The following is a 19,077-nucleotide window of genomic DNA, read 5'->3' as shown; positions in this document are numbered from 1 at the left end:
TGCAAAGATCCTTAACAAAATTCTAGATAATCGAATCCAGAAACACATAAAAAAAAAACATACACTATGACCAGGTAGGCTTCATCCCAGAGATGCAGGGATGGTTTAACATACGTAAGTCAATAAATGTAATCCAACACATCAACAGAGCCAAGGTCAAGAATCACATGATTATCACCACAGATGCAGAAAAGGCCTTTGATAAAATTCAACATTCATTCATCTAAAAGCTCTGGAGAAAATAGGAATAGAAGGAACATTTCCAGAAACAATAAAAGCCATTTATGACAGACCAATAGTCAATATTATACTTAATGGGGAAAAGCTACAACCAATTCTCCTAAAATCAGGAACAAGGCAAGGATGCCCACTGTCTCCACTCCTCTTCAATATAGTCCTGGAACCCTTGGCCAGGGCAATAAGGCAAGAAAAAGACATTAAAGTGCTCTGCATAGGGAAAGAAGAAGTTAAACTATCCCTTTTTGCAGACGACATGATACTATACCTTCACGATCCCAAAAACTCCATCCCCAAACTCTCAGAAATCATAAATCACTTCAGCAAAGTAGCAGGATACAAAATAAACCCACAAAAATCAGTTGCCTTCCTATACACTGACAATGTACAAGGAGAGAGGAAAATAAAGGGAGCAACCCCATTCACAATAACCTCCCAAAAAAATAAAATATTTAGGAATTAACCTAACCAAAGATGTAAAAGAACTATTTAATGAAAACTATAAAAAGTTAAAGAATGAAATTGCAGAAGACACTAGGAAATGGAAAGACCCCCCATGCTCTTGGATAGGCCGACTTAATATAGTAAAGATGGTAATACTGCCAAAATTAATATATAAATTCTATGCAATTCCTATTAAAATCCCAATGACGTACCTCACTGAAATACAGAAAACAGTCCAAAAATTCATATGGAACAACAAAAGACCTAGAATAGCCAAAACAATTCTAGGGAATAAAGACAACATGGGAGGGCTATCCATGCTGAACTTCAAACTCTACTACAGAGCTATAATAACAAAGACAGCATGGTACTGGCACGAAAACAGACCCGAAGACCAATGGAACAGAATAGAAGATCCAGAAATAAAACCACAGGCCTACAGCCAGCTGATATTCGATAAAGGAGCCAAAGACATATAATGGAAGAAACACAGCCTCTTCAACCGCTGGTGCTGGGAAAACTGGGCGGCCACATGCAGAAAATTAAAAGTGGACCCCAGCCTATCACCATGCACCAACATCAACTCAAAATGGATTAAAGACCTTAACATTAAACCAGAATCTCTGAAACTACTGCAGGACAGAGTAGGAGAGACACTTGAACTAATAGGCACAGGAAGGAACTTCTTGAACAGAGTCCCAGGGTCACAACAAATTGGAGAGAGACTCGACAAATGGGACTACCTTAAAATAAAAAGCTTCTGCACAGCTAAATCTATCGCAACCAAGCTAGAAAGACAACCAACTAATTGGGAAAAAAATATTTACCAGCAATATATCAGACAAGGGGTTAACATCCAGTATATACAGGGAACTCAAGAAACTAATCCCTCTCAAACCTAACAAGCCAAATACTAAATGGGCAAGGGAACTAAAGAGGGACTTCTCAGATGAAGAAATAAAAATGGCGAAGAAACACATGAGGAAATGTTCATTATCCCTGGTGGTGAAGGAAATGCAAATAAAGACAACCCTGAGATACCACCTTACCCCAGTCAGAATGTCCCACATCCACAAATCAGACAACGAAATATGCTGGAGAGGATGTGGAGAAAGAGGAACCCTATTACACTGCTGGTGGGAATGTACACTTATACAACCACTTTGGAAAGCAGTCTGGAGGGTCCTTATAAAGCTAAAGATTGATCTCCCTTACGACCCAGTCATACCACTTCTAGGCATCTACCCTGAACAACAGGAACCAATATACAAGGACATGTGCACTTTCATGTTTATTGCAGCACTGTTCACAATAGCTAGGATATGGAAACAACCCAGATGCCCCACCACAGATGAATGGATCCAAAAATTGTGGTATCTATACACAATGGAATATTATGCAGCCATTAGAAATGGCAAAATAATGGCATTTGCAGGGAAATGGATGGACCTAGAAGGAATCATGTTGAGTGAGGTAAGCCAAGAGCAAAGAGACAAAAGGTACATGGTCTCCCTGATAAGTGAATGCTAAATCCAAAATGTTAGGTGATATGACAAAATTAACAGGACTTAAGAAACAAAGAACTCCCACTCATCTGGTCGAACCACTACTAAATATCCCCATGCTGCTGATCACATGTATGGTGTATAACATGTGAACACCCTTATATGTTATAGACTGTGATAGACAATTTGCTCCAGGAAAGTTAGAATGAACTTGTGACTTTAAATGAGCATCATTATTCCACAATACTGTGAAATTTGGGAAAATATGTAATCACAATCAAAAAAAGAAAAAAGAAACTCGGGGAAGGTAGGGAGGGAGGGGATGGTAGGGGGAAAACAATGGAGGGGGTAACAATGTTCAATAAGAGGTGTACTCATTACCTCACTCATGTAACTGTAACCCTCTATATAGTATCTTTACAATAAAAAAAATTGTTTTAAATAGCTAGGATATGGAAACAACCCAGATGCCCCACCACAGATGAATGGATCCAAAAATTGTGGTATCTATACACAATGGAATATTATGCAGTCATTAGAAATGACAAAATAATGGCATTTGCAGGGAAATGAATGGAGCTAGAAGGAATCATGTTGAGCGAGGTAAGCCAAGAGCAAAGAGACAAATGGTACATGGTCTCCCTGATAAGTGGATGCTAAATCCAAAATGTTAGGTGATATGACAAAATTAACAGGACTTAAGAAACAAAGAACTCCCACTCATCTGGTCGAACCACTACTAAATATCCCCATGCTGCTGATCACATGTATGGTGTATAACATGTGAACACCCTTATATGTTATAGACTGTGATAGACAATTTGCTCCAGGAAAGTTAGAATGAACTGGTGACTTTAAATGAGCACCATTATTCCACAATACTGTGAAATTTGGGAAATTATGTAATCACTTAATCACAATTAAAAAAAAAAAGAACCTCGGGGAAGGTAGGGAGGGAAGGGATGGTAGGGGGAAAACAATGGAGGGGGTAACAATGCTCAATAGGAAGTGTACTCATTACCTTGCTCATGTAACTGTAACCCTCTGTATAGTATCTTTACAATAAAAATTTTAAAAAAGAATATTAAAACAATCAAATAATTAAAACATGCTAGCTAGGTAGGCACTAATGACTCTTGTTTGTTATCCTAGCTACTCAGGAGCTGGGGTCTGAAGATTATGGTTCCTTGTTTGAGGAACGTGCTCCCAAGTCAGCCAAGGCAGAAAGGGTTGTGATACTATTATCTTCAATTAACTACTCAAAACCAGAAATTGTGCTGGGCCACAAAGTGGTCAAGGAACATCCTTGTACAAAAGACCTCACACAACACCCAGGCATTAGTTCAAGCCTTATGGTGTCAAAAAACTAAAACAATAACAAAAATAAAAATGCTAGCCCAAGCAAGATCAATAGAAAGCCCACAGGTTGGTAGATCTTCACTAGCCATACAACAGACAAGGGTCTCATATCTAAAATATACTTGGAACTCAAAAAATTATATTCCCCAACAACAAATCCTCAAAGAAACAACTGCCCAATAAATAAATGGGCTAAAGACTTACAGAGAAAATTCTATGAAAAAGAAAGAAGGATGGCCAATAGACACATGAAGAAATGCTCAACCTCCATAGCCATAAAAGAAATACAAATCAAAACAATATTGAGATACCACCTCAACCCAGTTAGAATCTCTAGAATCAAGAACTCTAATAACAACAGATGCTGGAGGGAATGTGGACAGAAGGGAACCTTACTGCATTGTTAGTGGGAGTGTAAACTTGTTCAACCACTTTGGAAAGCAATATGGAGGTTCCTCAAAAGACTCCACATAGAGCTCCCCTATGACCCAGCAATCCCACTTTTGGGCACATACCCAAATGTTCACAAACAAGAACACACTAAAGCTACCAGCATAACTATGTTTATTGCAGGATTATTTACCATAGCTAAGGTATGGAACCAACCCAGATGCCCCTCAGTAGATGAATGGATCAAGAAAATGTGGTATATATACACAGTGGAATTCTATGCCTCCATCAGAAAGAATGACATTGCCCCATTTGTTAGGAAATGGAAAGGTGTGGAAAAAATTATATTAAGTGAAGTAAGCCAGGCCCAAAGAAACATAGGTCCCATGGTTTCCCTTATAAGATATTTCTTTGTTGCTTTCTATGTCTCTCACCCACAGTATAACCCCTGTTTTTCACTGTATTTGCTGTAGGCATAATTTGGGGAGGGGAAGGGAAAAAACAAATCATTTAAATAGGGATATAGGTGGACCCATTGCAACAATGAGATGTACAAGACGTTATGTCAAAAAATGAACAGCGGTGGGGGGGAGGGATGTGAAAGGGAAACAAAGGAGGAGGCAACAATGCTTGAGAAGAAATGTACTCATTACATTGCCCGTGTAATTGTAACCCATCTGTACGGTATTTTCACAATAAAAAAAAAAAAAGAGAAAAACCCACACATACTCCCACACTCACATATATACACACAGAGTTGTTTACTTACATTTGAATCACCACAATGAAATGAACAGTTTATAGTAATTTAATACAATCAAAACTTGTGAAACTTTTTTCAAATGCATAGTACATTTTAGTTTATCACAATTCTTTAGGTAATGAAGAAAAATTAAATGTAAGGCCTGTAAAATAGGGTGGAAATATGTATTCTCTGGTTCCTCTGTTATTGTTAATTATTGTACCTTTCCTTATTCCTTATTTGCTACTAAACTAACAGTGAAAGATCATTAGGCCATAATAACTACATTGAAATTTTCTATAACATTATTTTATTTGAGGTTCAGGCAACAAACTCAGGGTTCCCTGTAGGCAAGTATGCCACTGCTGATATACTCCCATGGCACTCATTTTGTCAGTTTCACACGGATTCTTACAGAATAACTTATATTATCATTTATTCATTTTTTTAATTATGCTGGGTAGTGGTGGCTTATGCCTGTAAACCTAGCTACTCAGGAGACTGACATCTGAAACCACAGTTCAAAGCCAGCTCAACAGGAAAGTTGAGACACTCTTATTTCCAAAATAAACCAAAGTGGAGCTGTGGCTCAAAAGAGTAGCGTGCCAGCCTTGAGCAAAGGAGCTTAGGGATAGCACTCAGTCCCTGAGTCCAAACCCAATAACTCACAAATAATGATTATACTACTGCTACTACTAATGCTAATAATAATAATTTAAACAAAACATTGATCCAATATGTATGCAGTTGCACAGCTTGTAAGGTTGAATTAGGAGGATTCAGGTTCAAGGTCAACCCAGGTAAACAGTAAGACCCCATCTCAAGTACTAGGTGGTGTGCACCTGCCATGACATCCTGGTGTGAGGCTAAGATTGAGATGGTTGCAGTGATAGGTAAATCTGGGCAATAAGATTTCCTAAGACATTAGCTCAACCAAAAAACTCTTAGCATCTAGGTTTGCATCTCTCATCCTGGATACTTGAAGAAACACATTAGAGGAGTATTACAATGTGGGCTGATGTGGGTAAAAACAAGGCTATATCTTAACAAGAACCAGAGTGAACAAGAACTAGAGCATGTCTCTAGCAGTAGAGCCCCAGGCTAGTGAGAACACAGCATAGAGTCTAAATTCCAGTGCTGCAAAGACACAACTATGAAACCAAGTATAAAAGCTGAATAATCGAATTGACCATTTTATGATTTTTTTTTCCTTATCAGTCATGGGTCTTGAAGTCTGGATCTGGACAATGTACCTGAGCTCTTCAGATCAAGGCTAGCAATCTACCACGTGAGCCACAGTGCCACTTCCAGTTTTCTGGTGATTCATTGGAGATGAGTGTCCTGGACTCTGCTGCCTTGGCTGGCTTTGAACTGTGATCCTCAGATCGCACTCTACTAAGAAACTAGGATTACACACACATGTGAGGTATCCTTGCTCAGCTTGATAATATTCTTTTAGGGCAAAAATAAAACATCTGGGTGATATGAGTGTCTCTGCTGATGGGCACAAAGGGGCTCAGGACTGAGAAAACACACACATAGGACCACAGACGTGTCCACAGCCACAGGTCCGGCTTCATATTTAGACCAACACAAAGAGTGAAAATGGCAGAGAGGCAGTAGAAGGAGAAGAACATGCTTACCAAGGTCAGGATGGTGTGGGAGGCCCTGGCCTCAAGGTGAGGTCTTCGGAAGTGAATGCAGCTGTGAATGAGCTGGACCCTCTGCTTCTGTTTGTGCCTGACAAAGACCACAGAGCCACTGGTCTACATCATGAAAACCAAGCATATAACATCAATGGAAATGAATAAGGCGACATGTAATAATGTTGCAAAGGGTTCTGTTGGGCCTATGCCACACTATCTATAAAGCATGTGCAGAATAACATTTTGTTTGTGTCTTGGGCCAATCACTCTCAGAGGTACAGGAAGATTGATCAGGAGCTGCAGGATCCAGAAAGGGGAACCACAGCATCCAAAGCCCTTGGGGAATCTAATAGTGATCTTCCACCAAGCATTTCTAGTGCAAAGCTTTGAGACCTGGAAGCCACTCAGAAGGCAGGTGGCATTAAGAGAAACCCCTCTGGCTACTCTGCAGAAATACAAAACAAATTTACATTCAGCATCATCCAGAAAGTACTTCCATCCAAAACTGCCATCCTGTGAGGGATCTTTCTGAATAAAACAACCAAGTTGTTGACAAAGGCCAGATGGTAGAGGATGGGGTCTGTGGGCCTCACCTTCTGTCCAGTGAGGAGGGTGTAGTTGTAAAAACAAAGGAGACAGGAGTTCCTCAGGATCCCTGCTGCAGTCTGAGTGAGGAAGGCAATCCCCATTTTCATGTCAACAAGGGTCATCACTTAAACATCTAGGAAATAATTGATTTTTTTGTGAGACACAAACTAACATGAAAAACAACTTACAGGGCGAGGTGGCTCACGTCTGTCATCCTAGCTATTCAGAAGGCTGAGATATGAGGATCTCAGCTCAGAGCCAGCCCAGGCAAGAAAGTCGGTGAGATTCTTATCTCCAGTAAATCACTAGAAAGCTGCAAGTGGCAATGTGCCTCAAGCAGTAGAGCACTCGCCTTGAGCTAAGGAGCACAGGGATAGCACCCAGTCCCAGAATTCAAGCACCAAGACTGACAGAAAAAAATACAACTATAAATATTACAGCTAGCTGAGTGCTGGTGACTGCTGTGTCTTATCCTATCTACTTAGAGGGCTGAGATATGAAGATCACAATTGAAGATCTGAGGATTGCAGTTCAAAGCCATCCCTGGGATGGCTTTATCTCCAATTCACCACTTATCACCAGTACACTTATCTCCAATTAACCACTCCAAAACTGAAAATGGTGCTATGACTCCAAGTGATCAAGCACTAGCCTTGAGTGAAAAAGCTCATTGAGCACCCAGACCTTAGGTCAAGCCCCATGGCCTTAAAAAAAAAAAAAAAAAAAAAAAAGAATGCTAGCAAGGCAGGTACGAGTAATCACAGTGACTCAGGAAGCTGAGATCAGATGATCACAGTTCAAGTCAGCTCATGCAATAGCTCTGTGAGACTCTGATCACCATGTGAAATAAGGGTATTGTGTATAACCAGCACCATCTTGGCCACGTGGGGAATGGTAGGGAATTAGGTTACATGGCACCATCTTGTCTTCATGATGGGAGAAAGTGAAGTCCCACACACAGGGGACAAGTGATGGGAAGGCCTGAATTCCTTGGAGGCAGTGGCAGGACTTGGACAATACATTACTGGACCTGTCAGTCAGTCCTGTGCCTTGAACTTCAGAGATTCTGGTGCTCCCTGTGACACTGCCCCATGAACCTGACCCTATATAGGACTAAACCAGCCAAAGTGTGAATAAGCCCAGCCTCATGTCTCCTGGCTCTCCGCAGGGAACCATGGTATCCCAGGTCAGCTCAGCATTGGAGTTGATCTGGTTTGTTAGTATTGTTTTCTTAGTTGTGTCTTTCCTATCCTTCTCTCTCAACTCAGTTTTCTAACATTGTTAAGTCTATCCTTCTCTCTCAACTCAGTTTTCTAACATTGTTAAGTATATTCAAGGGGCTGTAGGTCTTTGGGACAAGAGTCCATTTGTGGCCATCAGCATTCGACTTTTCAAAATTTGGTTCCTCTGTTTATCACAACTTAGTTCCCATACAATGCATTAAACTAATGAGAAGCCAGAAGTGCAGGCATGACTAACATGGTAGGGACCTAGCCTTGCAAACAAAGACTCTTTGGGCAGTGCCCAGGCCATAAGTTCAAGCCCCATAACCAAGAAAAAAAGAATTACATGAAATTTTATTTGAATTAATAGCATGATTACTAATATACACAAATACTTCATAGAATGGTGAGGCATCAACTAACATCTTGTGTATTAGGAACATTTTTTTCTCTTTTTTTTCCCCTCCAGTGGTGGGGTCTGAGTGTCAAATCTGAGCTCATTTTTCTCTCCCACTTTCAACTACAGCTCCACTGTGGTTTTCTGATGGTGAATTGGAAATAAGAATCTCATGGAATTTTCTGTCTGGGCTGGCTTTCAACTGGATCCTCAGAACTCAGCTAACTATGTAGCTAGATTATAGGCATGAGCCAGAGGAGGAGAATTCTTTCTTATAATAAAGGAGAATATCTTAGATTAAAAACAGCCAAAATTTTGTAATACAACAATTATAAGAAACATAGAAAGAAGCAGATAAGAGCTTAATGTATCTATATCATTATTAAAAACAACAGACATACTGTACGTGGAGAAGGAAACACAAAAATTGCATGAACTTAAATTTCTAAAAGGTGGATCTTGTTAGTTTATTAGCAAAGAAGTACAATCTGAATTTACTCTAAAATCTCAGAAAAGAAATCCAAAGAAGCCAGGTTCTGGTGACTGATGCGTGTAATCCTAGACAATCAGGAGCCTGACAGCTGAAGATTACAGTCTGAAGCCAGCCTGAGCAGACAAATCCACAAGTCTTAATGTTCCATACTCTTTGGTGACTCATGGACAACTAGGGCTCTCCATCTTTCTGATCCTAAAAAGTTCTTCACCATGCATAAAAGCATATATTAAGCCCCTCTGGTCATGTACATAGATAAATTTGCCCATGAAATAGAGTTTCTCTTTAAAAGATTTCATTTGAAGAAGAATGTCCTAAGATAGGTGCCCTAGACTCATGGCTGTAATCTTAGCAACTCAGAATACTGAGATGTGAGGATTGAGGTTTGAAGCCAACCAGGACAGGAAAGTTCAGGAAACTCTTACCTCCCAGTAACCACCAGCAACACTGGAAGTGGTCCAGTGGCTCAAATGTTAGAGCACTAGGCTTGAGCAAAAAAGCTCAGGGACAATGTCCACGCCCTGAGTTCAAGTCCCATGACTGACAAAAGAAAAAAGAATCTCCTTAAGTAAGTGCAAGGGAAAAGAAAAGCAGAGGGAGAGAGAAAACACTGAGGAAAATGGCTGGCATATGATTGACAAGTCAAAGCATTTAAAATTAACATTGACTAGCTTCTTCCATTCATATCATGATTTGTCATCTCACAAAATATTCCTTTTCACAATCTCTTACAATGTTTTTCTTCAAGTAATGTGTCATTATTTTAATGAAATGAGAAATCACATTGAGACATTACTCATGACAACAAAGTTCACAGATATATCAGATCATTTCAGCAGAGAATGTTCTAACCCTGAGCCCACAAAGCTGTGTGGTCTTCAGGATACCAAGAAATGTGGAGCTGCATCAAGACTGCTAACTGAGGCAGGAGACAGACCTGTGACTCTAGCCAAACATTTCTCCTAAAATGCAAGACGGGTGCAGAAGTTACTTCTGCATTTTCTTGATGAGTTACATTTACTACTGTCACTTGCCTGAGAAGAATAGCTGCTTACCCAGTAGGAATTGGCTGTCAGGACAGAGGAGCAGAGGCCATGGTCACAGCATGTGTGCTCAGCCTTGGAGCCCCATGATAAAGGCTCAGGACTGTGTGATCTCATCTCCTCTGTGGACATGTTCAGAATGTCACCTTGAAGGGTGGTAACACTGTGTGTGGGGGAGAGGGGGAACAGAGCTTTCCTGTCACAAACACTGGAGAATTGTTGATACTGATGAGCACCACTGAACTTCCACGACCATTTCCAACAGATGTGACCCATGGTTAGGGAAGTCCAGGGAAACTTTTGAAGACGATCTCATTGGAAGTGAATAGAAGAAATGGAAATCTATTGTGTAAGCAGAGAAATTTTAAGCTTATTTTTTTCCTTTTCTCTCCAAGGTGTGATTTCTTTTTTAGAAAACCACTCTGTTAAAAAAATAAATAAATAAAGAGGGGCTGGGAAGGTAGCTCAGCAGTAGAGTGCATGCCTTGCCAGCATGAGGCCCTGGGTTTGATTCCTCAGCACTACATAACAGAAAAAGCCGGAAGTGGCGCTGTGGCTCCAGTGGTAGAGCACTAGCCTTGAGCTGAAGAGCTGAGGGACAGCACCCAGACCCAGAGTTCAGGCCCCATGACCGGCAAAAAACAAAACAAAAAACAAAAAAACAAAACAAAACAAAAAAAAGAATAAAACACTGGGCATTGGTGGCTTACACCTATAATCCTAGCTACTCTGGAGCTTAGCTCTGAGGACTGTAGTTTGAAGCCAGCCCAAGAAAAATAGTCTGATACTCTTATCTCTAAAAAGAAGTACTCAATCAAGCTGGGCACTGATGGATTATACCTTTAATCCTAGCTACTCAGAAGGTTAAAATCTGAGGATCAAGGTTCAAAGCCAACCCAGGGAAGAAAGTCCATGAGAGTATTATCTCCAATAAACCACTAGAAAACCAGAAGTGGTACTTGGCTCAAGTGGTAGAGTTGCAAGCCTTGAGGTGAAGAGCCCACGCCCAAAGTTCAAGTCCCTGGACTGATAAAACAAAACAAAAAACTACTCAGACAAAGCTATAAGTGCTACAGTATTTTCACAATAAAAAAAATAAAAATAAAAATAAAAAGCTGTAAGTGCACTGTGGCTCAAGTGGTTGAGCACTAACCATGAGCACAAAGAGGCTCAGGACTATTGGCCAGGGGCTGAGATCAATCTTCAGGACAGGCTGGTGGAAAAAAAATAAAAGACAATTTCCCAAGTGGAAGTACCATGTACTATGTGGTTGTTAACGATGTTTAAATTATCAAGGCTCCAAGATATGTTTTACAAGTCTTTTCAATGTTTCCACATGATCTGCATAAACTTTCCACATGCTCACTTATTCCAGCAATTTTGACCTTCAGAGATAGAGACTATAGAAACCCTGACTACCACTCTTCCTCTGAACACAGCATGGCCATATCACCTAAATCTAAGGGCATCTGTATAGAAAAATAGAAACTAGGTCTGTGAGGAGAGGGAAACTTCGATCCTGAACTTACAAAAGGGAAAGACCCAAAAGTCTCCACCTGTCATCATGCCTTACAGAACAAGAAAATAATATCAAGGTAAACACAATATGAAAGGAAAGAAGAAGAGCATAACTATGAATTGCAAGCTATAAAAAGAGCAATAGAAAAGACAGTGAGCTGGGCAGTGGTGGCTCATGCCTGAAATTCTAGATACTCAAGAGGCTGTCTGAGGATTTCAGTTCAAAGCCAGCCCAGGCAGGAAAGTCTGTGAGACTCTTATCTCCAATGAACCACCAGAAAACAGGAAGTAGCATTTGGCTCAAGTGGTAGAGCACTCGCCTTGAGATAAAAAGCTCAGGGACAGCGCCCAGGACCTTAGCAAGCCCCATGGCTGACATACCAAAAAAACAGAGAGACAAAGAAAAGCAGTGAACCCCAATGTTCGGTGTTTGAAAAGATCAACAAATTGCACAAAACTTTTAATAGACTGGTAAAGGAACAACCAGAAGATTCAAATTACTGAACCAGAAATGGAAGTATACACATGATTCCTGACCTGTGGAAATGCAAAACAGAGCCAGGAAAGGTGGCTCAGGCCTATGATCCTAGCTCCTCAGGAGGCTGAGATTAGGAGGATCACAGTTTAAAACCATAAAAAACACAAAAGTCCACAAGACTCCATCTCCAAAATAGCCTGCAAGTCAGGCACAGGTGGCTCATGTCTGTAATCTTAGCTACATGAAAACTGAGGTCTGAGGATCAATGTTTGCAGCCAGACCAGGCAGAAAAACCTGTGAGACTCTTACTTCAAAATAACCACAGAAAAGCTGGTAGTGAAGCTGAGGCTCAGATGGTAAAGAGCTAGCTTTGAGCACAAAAGCTCAGGGACAGCACCCAGGACCTGAGTTCAACCCCCTGGAATGGCACAACAAAAAAGCAGAATAAAAGACAGGAACAAAGTCCAAGGCCGGAGTCATGGTAGAAGACCAGCAGAGTAAGCAGTTTAAACTACCAGAGGCCCTGAATTCATGTCCTGGTACCTGCAGAAAAAGAAAGACAGACAGACAGATGAGTACACACAAACACAAACACACACACACACACACACACACACACACACACACACACACACACACACACACAGAGTGGATTCTAACAATCACATATAATTAGGAATGTTAGTTTCTAGGAACACTAATCCTGTCAAAATTTACTCAAGAAAGCAGACACTGTTGCCTCACACCTATAATCAGAGCTACTCAGGAGACTGGGATCTGAAGATTGCTGTTGGAAGACAGCTAGGACAAGAAATCCACAAGATTCTTATCTCCAACAAAGTACTCAGAAAAGACCGGAAGTGGCGGTGCTATGGTTCAAGTGGTAGAGCACTAGCCTTGATCCAGAAATGCTCAGGGATAACACCCAGGACCTCAGTTCAAGCCCCAGGACCAGGGAAAAAAAGGAACAAGAAAAGAAAAACTGAACCAAGAAATAGTGGAAATCTGAATAACTAAAGAAGAGATTGCATCTGTAGTATAAAGCCTCTCAACAGACAATCCTACAGACACAAACACAAACACTATCACACACAGTTGTTTACCTATATTTGAATCACCACAATGAAATGAAATATATTCTAGTAGCAGATTATAGTAATTTAATGAAACTAAACTTGTGAAACTTTGTCAAATGCAGTGTATATTTTACTTGAACATTGACTAAAACATCTTTAGGATGACTGCTGATATTGTTTTTTTTTTTGGGGGGGGGGGGACCGGTTGTGGGGCCTGAACTCTGGGCCTGGGCACTGTCCCTCAGCTCTTCAGCTCAAGGCTAGCGCTCTACCACTTGAGCCACAGCACCACTTCCGGCTTTTTTCTTTTTGCTTACGTGGTGCTGAGGAATCGAACCCAGGGCCTCATGCATGCAAGGCAAGCACTCTACCACTGAGCCACCTTCCCAGCCCCTGACTGCTGATATTGTGCATGAAGCTAGGCCTCACACTGAGTCTGCCATAATTTTAGGACAGGATGGAATTCTGGACTGATCCGGGTTATATTTAGGAACCAGCAGTTTTACTGCTTGACCTGACACCATGTCTCCTGGTGCAGGTCAAACATGGTAGATGTCTTCAGATCCCTGAAATCCCCATGGTCAACAGGAAAGACCTTTCTAGAATACTCTTCTTACCTGAAGATGCTGGATCTAAATGTGTTTAAAGGTAATATGTTTTCAGGTACGTATGTGACAAACCAACAAGTAATAACACTTGATTTTGTGGTAAATATTGAATTTTATTTCCAAGTTTAATACTTCCACTCCTTACACTTACTCAGCACAATTCATGAGGTAATGAAGAAAAATGGCGTGTAATTCCTGCATAATAGGGTGAAAACATTCATCTTCTGGAATCTCACTTACTGTGAATTAGCAATTGTACCTCATGCAATATTTGTTTAGTGAACTAACAGCAAAAGATCATTAGACTGCATTAACTACATTGAAATTTTCTATAACTTTATTTTATTTGAAGTTCAGGCAACAAACTTGAGGTCTTGCATAGGTAGGAACTTCACCTCTGAGATACTCCCAAAGTCTGCTTTGTCAGTTTCACACAGATTGTTACATAACACTTTCTATTATACACTCATTCAATAATTTTAAAGATTCCCGTGTAATTGTAACCCCTCTGTATGGTATTTTCACAAGAAAAAATAAATAAAATATAAAAAATAAGATAAAAATTATGCCAAGCTCTGGTGGCTCACGCCTGGAATCCCAGCTACTCCGGAGGCTGAGATATGAAGATTGCAATTCAAAGCCAGCCTGGCAAGAAAGTCCATGACACTCCTCTCTCCAATAAACTACTCAGAAAAGATCTGAAGTGGCGCTGTGGGCCAAAATGGTAGAGTGCTAGCCTTGAGCAAAAGAGCTCTGGGAAAGTGTCCAGGCCCAGAGTTCAAGACCCACAACTAATAATAATAATAATATTACTCAAAGATTGATCCCAGGTGTATGCAGTGGCTCACACATGCAAGGTTGAATCAGGAGGATTCAGATCCAAAGCCAGCCTAGGAAAACAGTTCAAAAGATTCCCCCTCCAATACTAGCTGGGTATGGTGGTGTACATCAGACATACCAGCCAAGTCTGAGGCTGAGATTGGGATGGTTGTAGTGATAGGTCAGCCTGGGCAAAACAACTCCTAAGACTCTATCTAAACAATAAGATCTCAGCATCTACGTTCATATCTATCATCCCAGATACTTAAGGAAACACCCAATAGGAATATGAGGGTGCAGGCTGACCTGGGTATAAAGCAAGAATATAGCTCAAAAATAACCAAAGTGGGGCTGGGAAGGTAGCTCAGTGGTAGAACACTTACCTTGCATGCATGAGGCCCTGAGTTCGATTCCTCAGCACCACATAAACAGGGGGGAAAAAGCCAGAAGTGGCAATGTGGCTCACAAGTGGTAGAGTGCTAGCCTTGAGCTGAAGAGCTGAGGGACAGCGCCCAGGCCAGAATTCAGGCCCCACGACCAGACCTGGAAAAAAAAATAATAACCAAAGTGAAAAAGGACTAGAGCAGGTCTCTAGTAGTACAGCCCCTGCCCTAGCAGTGCAGAGCTAGTGTGTAAATGCCACTGCTGCAAAAACAAAACTATGAACCAACTGTAAAATAGAATGTTTAAGCAAATCATGAAAATCTTTTATTCAGTGCAGGAACGAAACACCTGAGTGATACAAGTGTCACTGCTGATGAGCACAAAGGGGTTCAGGACTGAGAAACACACACCCAGGAACACAGACATGTCCTCCAGCCACAGGTCTAGTTTCGTATTTAGATCAACACAAAGAGTGAAAATGGCAGATAAGCAGTAGAAGAAGACAAACATGCTCACCAGGGTCAGGATGTTGTGCATGGCCCAGGCCTAGTGGTCAGTTCTTTGGGAGGGAATGTGGCTGTGAATGTGCTGGACCCTCTGCTGTGTCTGTGCAGGACAAGGACCACGGAGCCACTGGCCCACATCATGTAAACCAAGTATATAACATCAATGGAAGAGAATAAGACCATCTGTGATAAACGTACAAATGGTTTTGGTGGGGCTGCTCCTGGGGAGCAGTAACTATAATGCATGTGTAGAGTGACATTTTGTTTGTGTCTTGGGCCAATCACTCTCAGAGACACAGAAACATTTACCAGGTGCTGCAAGATCCAGAAAAGGGAACCACAGCATCCAAAGCAGTTGGGGAATCTAGTAGTGATCTTCCAGCAAGCATTTCTAGTGCAAAGCTTTGAGACCTGGAAGCCACTCAGAAGGCAGGTGGCATGAAGAGAAACCCCTCTGGCTACTCTATGGAAATACAAAACAACTTTATATCCTGCATCATCCAGAAAATACTTCCATCCAAATCCTACCATTGTCTGAGGGATTCCCCTGGATAAAACAACCAAGTTGTTGGCAAAGACCAGATGGCAGAGGATGGGGTCTCTGGGCCTCACCTTCTGTCCAGTGAGGAGGGTGTAGCTGTAAAAACAAAGGAAATATGAGTTCCCCAGTACCCCAGCTGCAGTCTGAATGAGGAAGGCAACTCCCATTTCAGTGTCGGCTTCGGTCATCTCTTTCATATCTAGGAAATAATGGATTTTATTGTGACACAAAAAATGGCATGAAAATTAAACAAGTATGAACATGTTAGCCAAGCTAGATGCATGAGGATCGCAGTTTGAAGCCAGTCCAGGCAGAAATGGCCCCATCAGATGCTGTGGCTCAGGCCTACACCCTGATATCTAGGCCTAGGCCAGGATAACTGACAGGAAAAAAGAAAAGAATTCCATGAAACATTATTTTAATTAATAGCATGATTAGTGATACATACAAACACTTGACAGAATGATGAGACATAACCAACATTTTGTTTATAAGGAACATCATTTCTTTTCTTTCTCTATTTTTGCCAGTAGGGCGGCCTCGGTTTTGTTCCTGAGCTCCTTTTGCTCAAGGCTAGTACTCTTCCATGTTGAGTCACAGCTCCACTTCTGGCTTTTTTGTGATTAATTGGCAATAAGAGCCTCATGGACTTTTCAGCTAGGCTGGCTTTGAACCTGGATCCTTAGAATTCATCCTCCTGAATAGCTGGGTTTACATTCCTGAGCCCGACAAGCAACACTATTTCTTATAATAAAGGAGATTATCTTAGACAAAAAGTTAAAATTTTGTAAAAAAAAAAAAAAAAAGTAAAACTTGATTTTGAAAAGCACTATGACTTATTACATTCATACCAGAATTAAATAGCGGCAGAGACATATGGTAGACTGAGAAGAAAACACAAGTAGTGCACAAACTTCAGTTTATTTTTTTTTTTTTTTTTTTTTTTTTTGTCAGTCGTGGGGCTTGAACTCTGGGCTTGGGCGCTGTCCCTCAGCTCTTCAGCTCAAGGCGAGTGCTCTACCACTTGAGCTACAGCGCCACTTCTGGTTTTCTGGTGGTTTATTGGAGATAAGAGTCTCACGGTCTTTCCTGCCCGGGCTGGCTTTGAACCGCGATCCTCAGATCTCAGCCTCCTGAGTAGCTAGGATTACAGGCGTGAGCCACCAGCGCCCGGCTACAAACTTCAGTTTATAAAAGAAACATCTTACTGGTGTATCAGCAAACAAGTATAATCTGAATTTACTCTAGCAATTTCAAATAATTAAGAAATCCAAAGAAGCCAGTTGTTGGTGACAGATGCCTGTAATCCTTATCATTTGGAGGATGGGAGGAGAGAATCTCACTTAGAAGCCAGCCTGGCCAGAAAATGTCCCTGAGACACCTATCTCCAATACACTACTGAGAAAGGGCCAGAAGCGGCACTGTGGTTCAAGTGGTGGAGCACAACCTTGGTCAAAAGAGAAGCTCAGGAATAGTGCTTAGGCCCTGAGTTCAAGCTCCAGAACTGGCAAAAATAAAAATATATATGGAGGTGTATTAGATCATTTCAGCAGAGAATGCTGTACCCCTGAGCGCACTAAGCTGTGTGGTCTCCAGAATACGAAGGGATGTGGAGCTGCACCAAGACTGCTAACCAAGACTGGAGAAAGGCTTGTGACTCTCACCAAATATTTTTCCTGAAATACAAGATGTATGCCTCATTCTAACCCCACACAGCACACACATTTTACAGGGAAGTTACTTCTGCATTTTCTTGATGAGTTACATTTACTACTGTCACTTGCCTGAGAAGAATAGCTGCTTACCCTGTAGGAATTGGCTGTCAGGACAGAGGGGCAGAAGCAGTGGTCACAGCATGTGTGTTCAGCCTTGGAGCCCGATGATAAAGGCTCAGGACTGAGTGATCTCATCTTCTTGTGGGCATGCTCATTATGTTACCTGGAAGTGTGGTGAACTGTGTGCATGGGGAACAGAGCTTTTCTATGATAAACACTGGAGAATTGTGGATACTGATGAACACCACTGAACTTCTACGACCATTTCCAACAGATGTGACCCATGGTAAGCGAAGTCCAGAGAATACAGGGAAACTTTTGAAGATAATCTCATTAGAAATGAGTAGAGGAAAAGGAAATCTATTGTTTTAGAAGAGCATGGAACTAAGCAAATGGCTTTGGTGAATTTTTAGGGTTTTTCTTCTTTTGTTTCCACGATGTAATATCCTTCCTCAGCGAAGCACTATGTTAAAACGTTTGTGTGCTTAAGATACATGTACACACACACGCACATACACACACACACACACACACACACGGTGCCTGTGGCTCACACCTGTAATCCTAGCTACTCAGGAGTCTGACATCTGCGGATTGCAGTTTTTAGCCAGACTGCCCAGAAAAGTCTGTGAGACTCTTTTTGTTTGTTGTGGAGCCTGAAATTAGGGCCTGGGCGCTGTCCCTCAGCTCTTCAGCTCAAATCGAGTGCTCTACCACTTGACCCACAGTGCCACTTCCGGCTTCTGTGAGACTCTTATCTCCAAAAACTACTCAGAACAAGTTGGAAGTGGAAGAGTGCTGGTTTGAGCACAGAGAGGCTCAGGGACAGTGTGCAGGTCCCATGATCTCCCAAGTAGAAGAAGGGGGGAGGAGGAAGGGAAGGGGTGGGGCTGGTTGCTCACGCCTATAATCCTAGCTAGGAGATCTGAGGATACAGGCTCAAGGCCATCTGGGGCAGGAAAAGTCCACCAAAAACTGAACGTGGAGCTGTGGTTCAAGTGGCAGAGCACCAGAGGAAAAACCTCAGGAACATTGCCCAGGCCCTGAGGTTAAGGCCCAGGTCTAGCGCACACAGACACAGACACACAGACACAGACACAGACACAGACACACACACACACACACACACACACACACACACACACACACACACACACACGGATATACACTCACACCTAAAGCCTTCCCTACTGGGCGCCTTTGTGCCAGGTACCGGGTGGAGTCGCGTAAGAACTACAATATCCAGAATGCATTGCGCCAAAAGTCAAATACGTTGAACCAATGAATGGTCAGCGTCCTGCGTTT

At 41.7% G+C, this 19,077-nt stretch overlaps 1 protein-coding gene across 1 annotated transcript in view; it reads right to left on the bottom strand.

Annotated features, from left to right (window-relative positions):
- The window catches only part of LOC138812397 (vomeronasal type-1 receptor 1-like), a 42,246-nt gene extending 23,221 nt beyond the window's left edge, over positions 1-19,025 (bottom strand). Inside the window, exons 1-5 of the mRNA XM_070000350.1 lie at positions 18,986-19,025; positions 15,985-16,196; positions 15,038-15,109; positions 6,717-6,851; positions 6,321-6,443 (exon numbers count right to left, since the gene is read on the bottom strand). Coding sequence (XP_069856451.1) covers positions 6,321-6,443; positions 6,717-6,851; positions 15,038-15,109; positions 15,985-16,196; positions 18,986-19,025 — 582 coding nt within the window. The remainder of the gene's footprint in view (positions 1-6,320; positions 6,444-6,716; positions 6,852-15,037; positions 15,110-15,984; positions 16,197-18,985) is intronic.
- Positions 19,026-19,077: the final 52 nt, after the last annotated feature.

This window comes from Dipodomys merriami, unplaced genomic scaffold, assembly GCF_024711535.1.
Source record: "Dipodomys merriami isolate MVZ:Mamm:240054 unplaced genomic scaffold, mDipMer1.0.p SCAF_57, whole genome shotgun sequence".
In the NCBI taxonomy this organism is placed as follows: Eukaryota; Metazoa; Chordata; class Mammalia; order Rodentia; family Heteromyidae; genus Dipodomys; species Dipodomys merriami.
The sequence above is the reverse complement of the archived record's forward strand: the minus strand, read 5'-3'. Positions and strand labels throughout refer to the sequence as shown.